General features: G+C 38.2%; 1 protein-coding gene across 3 annotated transcripts in view; it reads right to left on the bottom strand.

Moving 5' to 3' along the window:
- Positions 1-14,829, bottom strand: part of larp1 (La ribonucleoprotein 1, translational regulator) — a 70,494-nt gene that overhangs the window by 34,935 nt on the left and 20,730 nt on the right. For 2 of the 3 annotated variants that reach the window (XM_079247512.1, XM_079247513.1), the window contains exons 2-4: positions 10,265-10,329; positions 7,289-7,354; positions 2,484-2,555 (exon numbers count right to left, since the gene is read on the bottom strand). In XM_079247512.1, the coding sequence (XP_079103638.1) occupies positions 2,484-2,555; positions 7,289-7,354; positions 10,265-10,329 (203 nt within the window). The remainder of the gene's footprint in view (positions 1-2,483; positions 2,556-7,288; positions 7,355-10,264; positions 10,330-14,829) is intronic. The other variant, XM_079247514.1, reaches the window with a different exon arrangement.

Below are 14,829 nucleotides of genomic sequence, written 5' to 3'. Positions count from 1 at the left end.
CAACCAGTTGGAGTGTAAAGCAGGTTAATAAGTTTGTTCTCTGCTTTATTAATCAAACTTTCTGGAACACAAAGAAAAAAGTTCCACATTTTAATGTGCTTGAAGCAAATTTCCAGCGGAAGCAACAGAAGAGGTGAAGGTCTGGTAATCTATCGGAGATTAATGATTAATTCCGATTACGACTGGACTTCCAGCTGACATGTACACCACGTGGAAAGATCCTCTTCTGCATGATTGTATTAGGCGATGATCTGACATTATGTTTGCTTTCTAGTAGCTTAGTCCGGTCTGACCATCTCCATCTTTTGTCATCAACAAGCCAAACCATACAACCCCCCATCTGTTGAGCCAAGACATAATTATGAATGAAAATTTGAATACCATATGGTGAAACATGATGGTATCCTGAAGCTGATCTCCAGATCAGCAGGTGCAGATGTGTAATAGATGTGTAATCCTGACTATTGTTGGATAATTACTAACATAAACCCACCAGATATTGATCCTGTCTACATTCCTACAGCACATTCAAAGAGATAATGTAATGTGATTGGCTGATTTAGATGGTTTTCTAAAACAATTGAACAGGCCTCACAATTACATTTGCTGAAAAAGCATCTGAAATTATGAATGTAGGAGGATTTAGTTTTATAAAATTGGAAACTAATGTAGTCTTTAAAAAAAAAAAAAAAAAAAAAAAAAAAGAGGTTTTAAATGAACTAAATCACAATGTTTAAAGGTAGTTTGGGGAAAAAAGCTGCTTTACACATGGTTTAGGATTTTCAGTTGTCTTCTGTCAGGTGACTCTTTAGCATTAGACTGCAGCGGAGCAACACCGCCACTGTCCTCCAGCTGATCCTGAGCCATACCTGCTCGCCAAACATGAACCCGCTTCCCTGCTTATCTTTGCTCACAGCTGATATCAACGTTTATTCAAATCGAACGGAGTTCAGTCTCTCCTCAGCAATCAGCAACGCACATATCTGCAAAGTCTGACAATCCTGAAAGTTTGCATACAAGCCACACACACACAGCAGCATGTGCAGGTTTTGAAGAATTGCTTAAAATAACTTATTTAGATTTAAAGGCTTCTCTAATCACACACCCAGCTCTTAGCAGCATTGTTAAAAGTGAGTTTCACAACACGTTAAATTCGCCTCATGCAACCTGTAATATGTCAATCTTAGAGGTGCAAATTTGCTAAATCTGACTGTGAAACTGAAACGGCATAAATCTTACAACAGAGAGCGTTTACATCTCTGAGCTACTGGCTGTGTTTTTTCATTCTGACTGCTTGCAGAGATGGCTAGTCTAATGTGTAATGACACGTTTGGCCTTTTGACTTAATGGGTTGCCCTTTATTACTGTCCATTACAAATGTAAATGAGGACTCACACAGGCTGGAGGCCACACAGTTCATTCTCAGCTCATTTCTGACAGAATACAAACATTACTGTTTGCATCTGTGTTTAAATATTTTATATTATGTGAAGACGACAGAGTAATTTATGTAAATGTTAAAGTATAGATTAATGCAGGTGTAACAGGACTCATTCACAATGGAGTTTGGGAATTCACTGGGTTATCTAAGATAGTTTGTAAAGATGTCCTGCAGCCATTTCTACCGCTTATAAAAGGAGCTCGTACAACATTAACAGAGAATTTAAACAAGCTAAACCTAAAATGTTGAAAAAAGACATGTATCATCTAATGTATCAAACTTCCCATCAATAGTCGTCGTTTTATCTGTCACTTTTATCTAACATTTAACTCTCAATAACTTTAAATTCTTTCTAGCCCATTGTACAGTAATTTTGTGGGTAAAAAAAATCAAAGTTACAGAATAGTTTCACTGATTTAAACTTTGGGTTTGGATGAAACTGAGTAGCATATGTTCATAAAATAAAAATGCATGAATAATCATGAATAAGTTAGCTGTGTTGTTTCAATTAATTGTCATTTTTACTGCTTTATTTAAAAAAAATAATTGTGCTGCAATGTTAATGAAGTGCAATAAATAAAATGTTGTAAATCCAACAAAACAATGTGAAATTTGTTTAACCTGACCTGGTCTTCAAATATCAGCAAAGCTTATGATCTTCATAGCGTGCAGGACAGCTGTGAAAGGTAAGGTGGTTTTGGACAGAGCCTTGCAGCTTTGTTAGATGAGCTGTGCACCATGGAAGCTGATGGTTTGTTACCTAGCAACACCAGCACCCAAAGTAACCAAATGAACATCCAAAGCCCGAGCCGAGCCCAGACTGTTGCGTCCAGAAAACATCTAGAAATGTTACTTTACCCTCATGATTAACTTTAGAAGTCGCATATTTCTGTTTCAGTGCAGGAAGGAAAAGTGACACCTTTTTTTTGGCATGTGTGTTGTTAACTTTATACAATAAAGCTTTTGTTTAATGATCAGATACAGAGACTGAATGTCAGCAGGAAGGCAGGCAGCAGGTTAAATGGCTGCAGGTTGAACTTACACTGATTCTCCATGAGTCTCTGCCCTGCCTGACAGTCGGCGGGCAGGACACAGTCCGTGTCTCTGCCTCCATCTGAACAGAGGGAGGGAAGAGGAGTTTAGAGAGGACAATGACGTGGATCATGATCTCACACACACACACACACACACACAAAAACACACTCATACTGTATCTAAGACATGCATAACATGCTCCATCATTTGGCAGCTGCAAACTGATGCCAGTATTTTGGGTACTGAAGTCTTTTTTTTTTTTTTTTTTTTTTTTTTTTTTACAAATGTTCCACTATTTTCATCCTTTAATCATCAAGTTTCTCACCTTTCCGGTATAGTTTGGTAATTTTCTCTTCTGGTGAGTCAGTGTAACATACAGCTATTAGTGCTTTAAAAGCTTCAAGGTATTACACTGCCATCCCGCTGTTATCAAACACAACGACAAGGCTAAATGAATGTTGCACAAGCTGTGGATAATAAGAAGCATCTGCTTCATCTCATGGTCAACTGAGCTCCCTCCGGGTTTCACCGAGTGGAGCCCGTATCTCAGTGGCTGCCTGGCTAATCCCGTCATTACATACAAACTGGAACTCTGTGTGTTTGTTTTTCATTTGTTACTGCAGAATCTGCACAAATCAGAATGAAAGCAGACTATTTTTAGTGGCGACAGAAGTAGACTGTGTTCTGGGCTCAGGTGTGAGTAGTGGAGCGTGTTCTCAAAATCAATAACGTGGTGTAATGGCTGCAAAAGAGCAAGCAGCCAAATGAAGATCACATGAACGCTTATTCACACGTCTTACAGGTTGAAGATTAAGCTTTCCACACAGTGAAAAATGACAAAACATGATCATGACTGAAGCATCAAAAATGGTGGATGAAGAAAAAGCACAGAATAAGTTCAACCTGAACCTTAAAGGCAATGAAGTTTCTTACCTGCTGCACAAAATTGGAAATAAAAATGGACAAGCTGCCCATCATATGCTGACAGCGGACAGCTTTCTATGTGACATTTTGTTTAGAGGTGTCTGTGGAAGAGGCACGTGTTCCCTGCCTGTCAGTCATGACACGTACACAACCCACTAAAACTGCAGCTAATATATATCTACCATGTGCTGATTCAAAATGACTTCTCTGCAAAGACAAAAAAACCCTGAACGAGGGCCTTTCTGCATGCAGTTTGCGTGTTCTCCTCATGCATGCATGGGTTCACTCCAGGTACTTTGGCTTCCTCCCACCGTGTAAAGACATGCATGTTAGGTTATTGGTCACCCTAAACTGAGCGCATGTAGTTGTTTGTCTCTCTGTCGGCCTGCAATGGACTGGAGACCTTTCCGGGGTGTACCTGGCATCATCTCGCCTGCTAATTGCTGGGATAACCTTAAGCTTGTGGGCAATCCTGAGTTGGAATAAGCAGTAAAGAAAATGAAAGCCTGAATGAAGTATTTAAAAAGAAAAGAAAAACACGAAATAAACCAGTAATGGAATGGGAAATGAAAACTTACTGGCTCTCGTGGTTTTCTGTAGCCGTACTGCTAAAATCTAAAAATTCAGCTTAAAGAAAGAAAGAGACTTTCTGAACCAAAGAAAAAAAACTGGAGCCAGCTGCAAAACTAATAGTTTAACCTTCAATTTACATGGTAAATTTACACATCAAACCTCATCCAAACTATATTAATGCATTAAGATGTCAATCTCCTTCATTTCTGTTGCTTTAATTTGTGAACGTTTAATTGTATTTGTCTAGAATGTGCTCCTGAAGCGTCTTTCATGCTACAGTTTTATATTTATGTGTTATATGGTTGATCTAAACACTGTCAAACCAAGATAACAGGACAAGTTATTTAATAAAGTCTCAGGTTTTATTATAAGCAGAGTAGTGAACACGGAAGCACATTAAATGCAGTCACCAAAAAAGCCACTCTGCTATCTAGTTTCAGCATCGGGTTCACAGAGCGAGTAATAGGGGAACTCAGAGGTCGTCTTATGGCTTTAAATGTAACATGATAGACAGTGCCCTCTAGCACCCCAAAAATAGCAGCAGTGGAGGTTTCATAATGGAGGGGGTCCCTAAAAGGGCATCCTCTCCCAGCCTTTGGCCACTACCTTTAATCTCTAACCCCTTCCTCCTTTTGCCACCAGATACTCGGGTTATTTCTGGCAGTTATTACATGACCTACATTCTCTTACTCAAAGACACGCAGTCTGCCGTCTTCGCCTATACCTGGCAGTCAAAAATAGGGGAAGTTACCAGGGTTGCTCGCCTAGTGACACACTATCACTCAGGGAGCAGAAATAGAAAGTTGCTCTGAGGGCTACTGGCTGCTGCCGCTACTGTAAGAGGGCACAAATTAGATGCATCCCAAAAATGACTAGCAGCTGGAAAGAACAGCAGGATATGTTTAGTGGGGTGTTTGCCATAGGGATAAAGGTCGTGTGAACACCATTATGATTGTCTTTTTATTTCTACTTTTAACTGTTTAGTTTAAAAAGTGCCAGAAAAAGGTGAAACATACAAACGATCCTTAGAAACGCAAGAATCTCCTAATAAGATGAACATTTCATAAGAGTTCAATAGATCAAGCAGACAATGAAGGCATTTCAAGTGACCAAACAAAAGCAGTGTTCAAACTGTCAAACTGGTCGTCATGTAGTGAGTCAGCACATTTTCAGTACTGTTTCCATTATTTTTTATTATTGTTACTTATCATCATTTTATTTTTTAAACAGGAAATTCCACACTAAACTTTTTTTTTTTTTTATATCATCCTGGTCACCAGATTGAAGAAATTATTTATAATCTATAATAAATAATTTAAAACTTAAACAGTTAAGTCTGGCTAATTAACATATAAGGGATGTCTTGTAACGTAGCTCGTTATTGTTATCGTGTTCATTATAAAGGGCCACCGTTGCTTTACAAACAGTTTCAGTCAACTTTTCATTTAAATCATTTCTAAAATTAGACAGAATTTGCTTCCCAAATGAATGACTTAACAATTAAAGATGATATATTTCAGCATTGCAACATTTTCAGACATCTGATCTCAGGTCAGTCATTGTTTTGTCTCCACACAGTTTTGAGTTTGAGGCTGAACTAACCCACACTAGTAAAAATAACTAAAGAAACAAATATGCAATCTAGGGGACATGGCTGGGCCAGCAACGACAGACTGCTCTGTCTGGACGTGCACTTTAGCTGCTGTGTAATTACAGCCACAAGCACTAAAACGCCTATTGAAGAAAACTACACACACATACACACCCTCAGTAAGATGAGCTGGGCTGCTCATTCCCATTGGCTGGTGAATACTATTTGTAACTTGAAACGACTGAGAAAATCTTTTGGTAAACATCCCATATCTGTTTATCTTCATCATGGTGTAAGAGTGCTTGAACATTTACCTGGGTAACCAACACAAATCAGCTCTGCCTCCACCCGCTTGCATAATGGAAGACTTTTACCCCCCTGACATTAAGTTGCCACGTTTCTTTCTTGAATTGATTACTGTGTAAAGGCACCAACTTTCCTTTTTAGTCTCATCATTTGAAAAAAAAAACATTTTACTATATTACTCTCAATATTTGTAAGATGGGAGATTAATTGACCTTAAATAAAATTTATAACCAATAACAGTATTTTAGTGAGTAATAGCCCCTTAAGTTCAATTTTATGAAAAGAATAGCTTTAAAAGAATGGTACTTCACTCTTGTGCGATAGGTTCAACCTCCCCTACTCAGCTCAACATATCACTACTGTTACAATGACAAGGAAATAAACCAAAGAGCTGCTTGTTTGTTTGTTTCTGAGTGAATTTAAAAAAGGAGAAGTCGTCTTGGTGTTAAACTAGCCTTTACCAATGCCCATTTCGTTAATAAATAAAAAAAACAACAACCAGAAAATAAGGAAGGAAGGAAAATATCTGTATTTTTGCTACTTAAAAAGACAGTGGAAACCTACTGCAACCATTTTAATTAATCTACACACCAAAAAAAAAAAAAGAGGCCTGTGGAAGCTACTACAGCTCAGGGTGCATTCACATCAGGATAGTCCGCTACACTCAGTCGATTGGGGACTCGGCTGCGTTGTAAGGGGGTATCCATGGAGACCGAGATCGGGTTCACACTGCACTTTGGTCAAACGAGCCAAACCCTGAGAATAATATATCCCCACTCCCACCGAAGGTGGCACTGCACTAGTATTTAGCAAAAGAGAAGACCAGACCTGCATGAAGAAAAAAACTCCGCCCCCTCCACTTACAAGTTAAACATGAAGCAGGAAACTATCACTGTTTTGGGTTTTTTATGCCATCTTGTGCAAGTATACTGCAGAAATACACTGCAACAATGGGCACAGTATGAACAACAGACGAGGCAGAGGACTTAACATATTGACCCACAATATAATACTACACAAAAGGCAGAAAGTGACTTCTTTTTGAGTCCGCTTCATGTATTTGGTCTGCTTGAGACGAACCGGGACCTGTATTTGTTGGTGGACCGGGTCCGCTTCTTTGGTCTAAATCAGAGTTTGTTTGGCTCGTTCACATTTCCCCAAATGAAGCGGACTTTCCGAACAAACGGACTACGATTCGAATCAGAAAGGCTGATGTAAATGTGCCCTAAAACAACTCAACAAGTAGAGAAAAAATGTCTAAGTATGGATTATGATTATGAAATAAAGCTTGTTTTCTCAGTTTGATAACCGCATGTTAAGCACATAGTGAGATCAGGCTGCCTCCACTCAACAGACTCCAACCTCATCTCAGCACAGATATCAGCCTGAGGCTCAACCATCACCTTGAGAACACTTACCTGCATGTCTTTGGTTGCGATCTCCCCTGGTGTCGGCCAGCTGTTTGTGTCCCCAAAATCTCCAACCTGACCAGTGAGAGAAAACATCATCAATGCAGATGATAGAATGGAGGCTTTCAAAGCTTTGTGATACATGATCAATAACAGTGAGATTGAGCAAAAAAAAAAAACATTCTTTCTATCTAAATCAAAAGTATGTGTCACGGCCTGGACTATTAATTCAAATACGGCGTCATTGCTGAACACATTCATACTGTGATCACATCGCGTTTTAAAGACTTTCACACCATTGCTTTTCTAGTTTTCTGAGTAGTCATCAATCTACTGATTCTCGATTTAGCACTGAGTAGTTTGTCCATGCCAGTTTTGTTTCTGTGACACCATAAAAGCTTGAGGTCAAGGTGTGGTTACCAGCTGTCTCTGTCATCAAAAGCAGAAAGCAGTGAATGAAGTGCTTCGAGGAGACTTGGCCTGCTTTATCTGCATTCCCATTCGCTCACAGAAAGCATGTGCACATTCCAGGAAGTGTAAAGCGAGGTGGCAACTAACTGCTATGGGCGTGACTGATAAATATCAGTCTACTGATGGGCTGTCCACTCCCTGGACTGTCTAATGAAGATATTCCATGTAATGTGCTCATGGGATTAAGGTCTATGCTTACATAAAACAGCAGATTTCTCCATATAGTTAAAGAGATTTGGTCCACTGGTCCACACTAAAATAATTACAGGTATTTGCTTTTGGCTCCTTGAGATTTAGCTTTGTAAACAATTTCACACTCATTTTAAGTTGTATTGAAGGACAGCATACCTTCATGTATTTCTTTATATTGGAATGCTGAAGTCACATAATGAGCAGCAGCCTAGACATAGACGAGTTAAGATGAAAAGAAAATCTGACTGCAATTCCTCGTCCCTACTCAGCTCAATCTGATGTTCTTTGGACTTAACATGCAAACACAGTTACTATTTACCTAACTTTTTTTTTTTTTTTACAGAAGTTGAGAGGATTATTTCATTGCAAAACAATTGGTATGTTTAACTTGTATATCTACGTTTCGTCAGCATCATAGCATATGTCTAAGCCAGTGGTTGTTAACCACTGGGCCAAAGACCATGTTTGCGGCTTGAGCGCTGGCAAAATAAACTCAGTTTTGCACCCATCTGCTGAAAGTCACAGGGACGCTGAACTTTATCAATAGAGGGCGCCAGACATATGCCCGTTATCCACGAGAAACTCAGTTCCACTACGTGGTTGCAATAATATGTCAGCCGCTCAACAACCTCGAGCAAGCAACAGAATGTTCTCAGCTAGCTGCTAGCTTGTAGGGAAAGTTACAAAGTAGTATTAAAAAGGGAAAACTTAAGACAAAAACAATCCTAAACCACATCCCAAAAGGGAATAATGCTGTGAAAGAGCAATCTAATAAATTAAATGGTTTTGTTAAATGGCTGTAACAAGGCCAGCAGATGGGTTTATTTGGAGCGTTAGCTAATGCTAGCCATCACTGAAGCATTTAACGCTAAAGCAGCATCTTGCAACAAAATACTCGTAAAAAATTTGTTGAGTTGTATTACAGCTGAAAGACAATCAGCAAAAAGAACAAACCTGAGAGAAGAAGAGGAGGAACAGGAAGATTTTGCTGCAGAAATAACTAAATAAAAAGCAGCCAAAGAAGAAGGTGCAGAGGTAGTAGTTGAGGAGAAAAAGATCAACAAAAGTAGACATGGTGGGAGCGTTCAGAGAACGCAACTACAGTCACAATGGTGACGTTTCAAACAGATGTTACCATTTACGTATGTTAGGGAGCAGAAGTGGCCTTGACACTCCAAATTCACTGCATATAAAACCTTAAAATAGGACTCCCAAAATGTACGAAGAAAAAGAAGAGCTGTAAAACAAAACAGAAAAAATGCTTTTGGCTTTGAGTAAAGTTTTTTGTTGGTATCTTTGATTCAGCAAAATTAATCCTTTTTCTATTATACGCATTAATACAGCATACATATGCACTGCTTAATAAATCTGGCAGAAAAGACATCCCTACCTGTGTATGTGTTCAATCTAAGGCATGAAACTAAAAGGTTTTAGCTTTTTCTCACCAACATGGTTAATAGCTTTGGTCCATTCGACTTCATCCAGCTAACTTATTCTAAAAAGCTAAATTTGTATTCTTTAGGACTCTTGGTTTTCCATCATTACACAGCATGGAAATAACATTTTGGAACCTAGGACTCCCCTGCCACCCTTCTGTTTAAAAAGAAGTTACAGAGATGTTGGAAAAGCCGAACACAGCGGTTAATCCTTTCAAACATCAGTGACGATCAACAGGAAGAGATGGTGATCGAAAAACAGGCAGAAAATATTTCACCTATTTCACTTATTAACATCCTGAGTGACGGTAAATGACTAATTAGAGAGATTTGCTCTGTTGAGCGTAGCACTGACTACAGTTCTATTATGTTTTTTAATTCAGAATTAATTATTCCAAATTAAAGTATTTTCATGGAAGTTTACATGGATAGAGTAATTCAAAATTGAGGTTTACATGTAAAACGCGTTTATTAGTCTTTACTCAGTTCTATTTTGGATCACGAGGTTGGAAAAGGTTCTGATTGGACGGGGGCTGGATGTGACGTACTTACATGTACCACAAATAAACTCCACTTCCTGCTTCTTTTAGGTTATACCATGGAAGACTACATAATAAATACCATTTATGCTTCGATTTTTATCATTGCTTCACTTTTCTCAGCAGCTGTGGAGGAACTTCTTTGTGATTGGTCAATTTGTGATAACGCATTTCCAGATTTTTGAAGCTTCTTGTTCAATGTGAGCACCAACCATGGAAGAGAAACTACAATACAAGGCCTTAAGTAAGCTTGAGTGTGAGAAGACATTTCACCAGTATCAACCACCAAACGCAGTCGCAAGTATAAATCCAGCTTTAGATGTAGAGAAACAGAAAGAGAGTATTACCTTTCCTCCTCGTCTGGCTTTTGGTGGGTTCCCGGCTCTTACCACTTTGGCAGGACCACTCGACTCTGTGTGAACATAGAAATATTCATTACAAGTGGCTCTGCAAAAGCTGAAAAATAACAGATAACTAATTTCTTGTGAGGGAAAAAAAACAAAAAACATCACAAATTAAGTTTTTTGCCGGTTTTCAGCGTTTCTAAAATCAGCATCTCCATTACTAATCTTATCTCCATGAAGCTTCTGCAACTCTAAGCGAATTATCAGACTTTGTCTTCTTTGCACCTTGATTTTACTTTCACATAAACTAGAAACCATCATTTTTCAATATGATCTGTAAGGTGACCCGGTGAATGATGCATTTATCTCAACCAATGACAGCAAAACGAAACTCATCTACAATGATATCTGACCAGAACATGAAGTGACAATGTCAACCATCAGATGGAAAACTCATGCAGAGAACAAGTCGCATTTGCAGTGTATGTAATATAAGCTAGCAGCTAACATGCAAGCCTGTTTTTTTGTTTTTTTTTGGGTCCTAAACATCCCCAGGTTTGCACATAAATACCCAGATCATTATAATTTGTTAGAAAGAAAAGCTCCATAACCATTCACTGAATACCTGTACATGAAAACGGAATCAGACATTCAGTCATCTGGCTGCTTCAGGTGAATTTGTCAGGGCACATTCACATCAGCCTTTCTGATCCGAATCAGAGTCCGTTTGCTCAGAAAGTCTGCTTTGTTTAGCGATATGTGAATGCACAAAATGAAAAAAGAAAGTGAACTCCTGATGTGAAAGCAACTTTAATGTATAAACACTTAGATAAGCTTGCTTTTTCTAATGCAAATACAGCAACCAAGCCCTGAATCATCACATTTGCTGTATTGCGTCTGACTGGCTTGTAACATGATGTCTGACATCTTCCATCTTTGCCTTCAGTGTCACTACTCTCTCTGATATGAAGAGTGAAAGCGGCTCACAGGGAGCAGTTTACACCAAGAGTAAATCTCTGTAAGCTCCTTAAGGGCGATTGTCTGGGACGTCTCTAGAAGCAGAATGAGAGAGGACAGAGCAACCTTTTAACGCCAACAACATAACTTCCAGAGTACCAGATTTTCTGCTCATGCCTGTGCACATGTAAATAAACACAATATGGCCGACCTCAGAAGGTCTCCATTATAAAACAAGCTAAAAGAGTTTGACAAAAACGCAAATTCTTCAGTCGATTTCATATTTATTTCCATAACGTTTCTTGGACTGACAGCAGCTGCTGACAAAGAACGAATAATGTGAAAGGGAGGCCAAGTCAGCAGAAAATGCTGCAGCAATATCTAAAGGAGTTCATTTTAAAATAAACTAAAGAAGCCAAATCTGGATGTGAATAAAGTCAAACAGTCCTTATGGTACTATTTGGCTTGAAAATCGCTGTCTGAAATGATTAAGCTCAGTTAAGAAGACTAGAAAAGGTGTAAACAACCATTACAGCATGCACAGTGTGCTCTCTGTAGTCTTACAACTTTTAAAGCTAATCAGAAGCCAACAGGAGGTCACATTCTATAGAAAGCATAGCTGTACAACACAAAGGATGGATGAGGGAGCGCTGGACACAATCAGGGGAATCAGTGCTGCTTCTTACTGATGGAATATTTGAGTTTTGGTAAAGTTGTTAGAATCAAATCTATCTTATATCTTGTCAAACAAATGGTAAGAGCTTTGCATTTTGCTGTGGCAAGCTGGCCACACCAAGCAATTCTGAGAAATTTGGAGACAAACTAAGCAAAGAAAGATGGCGAATACCATAGCCAATCCTCAGTCATCAAATCACATGAAACTGTTTCAGCTGCGATCACATTTGTATCTTCTGTCTCATGATGTTGGGTCACACTTCTTTGCCTTGCCTCAGGTCTACCATAGAATAAAAACTACACATGCTACAGCAGGGTGGGTAGACTCACCTCTTTTCAACAACAGTCACCAGCCACGATCAACATGGCAGATCCCAGAACTTTCTAGCACCAGTACACATCAGGATCTGAGAGCAGGCTTGAAACAGAACAATTCCTCCTTATGTTTAGCAGATGAGGGAGCCAATAACACTGGCACTCGTGCCTTTTGTTGAAATATATCCGTCAAGCTCCCAAGCACAAAAAAATGAGAACTGAATGGTAGTATTGTGTGTTAAATAAGCCTAAAGTTAACTGAATGTGTTCATGATTTCAGAGATAATAATTCAGCCTCAAACTAAATATTATGGAAGATGTTTGCATGCAAGGTCAGGGTGCTAGGTTGGGAGGGGGGGCAGGAAAAACCTAGGGCCAGTTTGATTTGACAGGTTTAGACATCAGTTTGTGTTAAATAGTAAATCTGTTCATTTTTACACAACTGTATATAAATATATAATCAAAGGATCTTACTGTATTCTGTGAGCTGAAATTAAAGCTAACTTTTGTGAGGTGTGAACACAGTAGAGCTTAGCTAATAACTTTGCAATGTTGCCACTATATTTAGCAAGTTTTCAGACCCATCTAATAACTATCTAGTTTGGGTGCCTGATGTGAAGGTATGTGTTGTTAATGCTTCTCAGGAAGCAGCCTGGTCCTCGTGGAGCACCAAGCTCAAAGTCAGAACGGAAAATGATCATCTCTGCTCCATGACCAGAGCGAAAGTGAAACATGCTAAGTTTCAAGCTACAACAACACAAATTCACAAGCGCTTCCTTTTCCAGTGGTTCAGAATAAAGGTTGTTCCAGAAGAAACGTTCCGATAATTGAACAAGCGGAAAGCTTTCAGCAGCTGATCTGGATAACGTGAAGAAGCTGGAAACGCTGCTGCAGCTGTGCAAGATATTTAATCCTGTTTAAATGTTTGTTTCTTAACAAAGGTGAAGTTGTCAGATATGCTATGCCAGAGTGTCTGCAAAAGGTTCACATGTATGTGAAGTCATTCAGCATCATGGTTTACTGTCAGATACTATTGCCTATTAATAAAGTGTGTGGGTGAAAACATTTAAATATATATATATATATATATATATATATATATATATATATATATATATATATATATACACACACACACACACACAGACATATATGCATATACATGCATATACACATTTTATTTTATACATTTTTTATTTATTTATTTACTTTATATTCTATTTTATTCATAGGAAACTTTAATGGCAATAAATCTGCAACCTTAGGTAGAAACTTTTGATCCATTTTTTTTTTTTTTTTAATTTTTTTTTTTTAAATGTGTGCTGAATCCTCTATTCTTTGACTGTATAATCTTGAACTCAAAAGAAAGCTAAAAATGTGACTGTCAGCATCAATATGTGGGTGTACCAGAATAAATTCACCTGAAACATAGTAGGGTAGATTCAGGAGTTTAAAAATAAATTAATAGAAAATAAATTAAAAACATTTGATTGTCGCCCAACTATTCTATAAGTAAAGTCACAGATGATAAGAAAGTTGAATTCAAAAGTGACCATGACCAGTTTTACAGATGTTTTAACAGCTGTAGCCAAGTGGAACCACCTAAATGTGCCCAAATGAGCCATTTCACCTTTTTCTGGTACCCCACTGGAAAGTTATTCATATTTCATTGATTGGGGGGGGGAAAAAATTCACAACCTACACTTCCATTAACCAAGCACAGTGCAGAGAAAACTCTTCCCAAATTCACCATAAACACGGATAACGTTCTAGAAAGAAATAATCCCAAAGCTTGTATATTGTAAGAAGAGCACTCACTTTGTTGAAAAACTCCCCAACCTACTAATCTAAGCAAGGTGATTGATCTTAAGCAAATGCAGTCAGTGGGGAAGATGATGCCAGTGACATAACAAATTGGAATATAAGTTATAGCCAGAAAAGGCTAAATTAAGACATACTTTTTATTTTTTATACCAACTCCTTGAGTTTATGTTCTGCAGTGATGAGACAGATAACTTTGTAATCAGCACAGTCAACTTTCATATATGACACACTGTTTCTGTAGTTTGAAGTGGAGAAATTTCCCAAATTACCAGAAGCTTTGAAGTAAACATGGCTAATTTTCATGTTTTGTTGTATGCCTATACCATTGCTTTGGATTTAAATTGGGTTTTGTTTGGATGGAAATGGTCGGTAGAGTCTTTTGGTTGAGTTTCCTTCCATCATTTTGGTTTTTCAGTTTGTGCAAAATATGTTTGTGGTATGGATCCAATTTATGTCTATGTGCAAGGGACATTCATAATAAAAAAGATAATGCAAGGAAGGCACTTAAGACTTCTGCAATGTATTCTATTATTTGAGTTAATGTATTTCTAGGAAAACAGGAGGTAGATGAGCCGAGAAAGTCTGAAAATGGTAACATGTGGCTCCTTACTCTGCTGGAAATTTCTGCTACATATGTCTAAACAGTTCTTCATGCCAACTCTTTTGTAATTTGCGCAACTTCTGAACTTCAAACTTAATGTTTGTTCAGTTTTGAGTAATAAAGTTGACATATGATGCAAGAGGTGTTTAACTTGAACTTTCTGATACTAAAGTGTTGACTTTTGCTTCATTTTGGT

The sequence above is a fragment of the Telmatherina bonti genome (assembly GCF_933228915.1).
Source record: "Telmatherina bonti genome assembly, chromosome: 10".
NCBI lineage: Eukaryota > Metazoa > Chordata > Actinopteri > Atheriniformes > Telmatherinidae > Telmatherina > Telmatherina bonti.
This window is presented reverse-complemented; position numbering and strand designations above follow the sequence as displayed.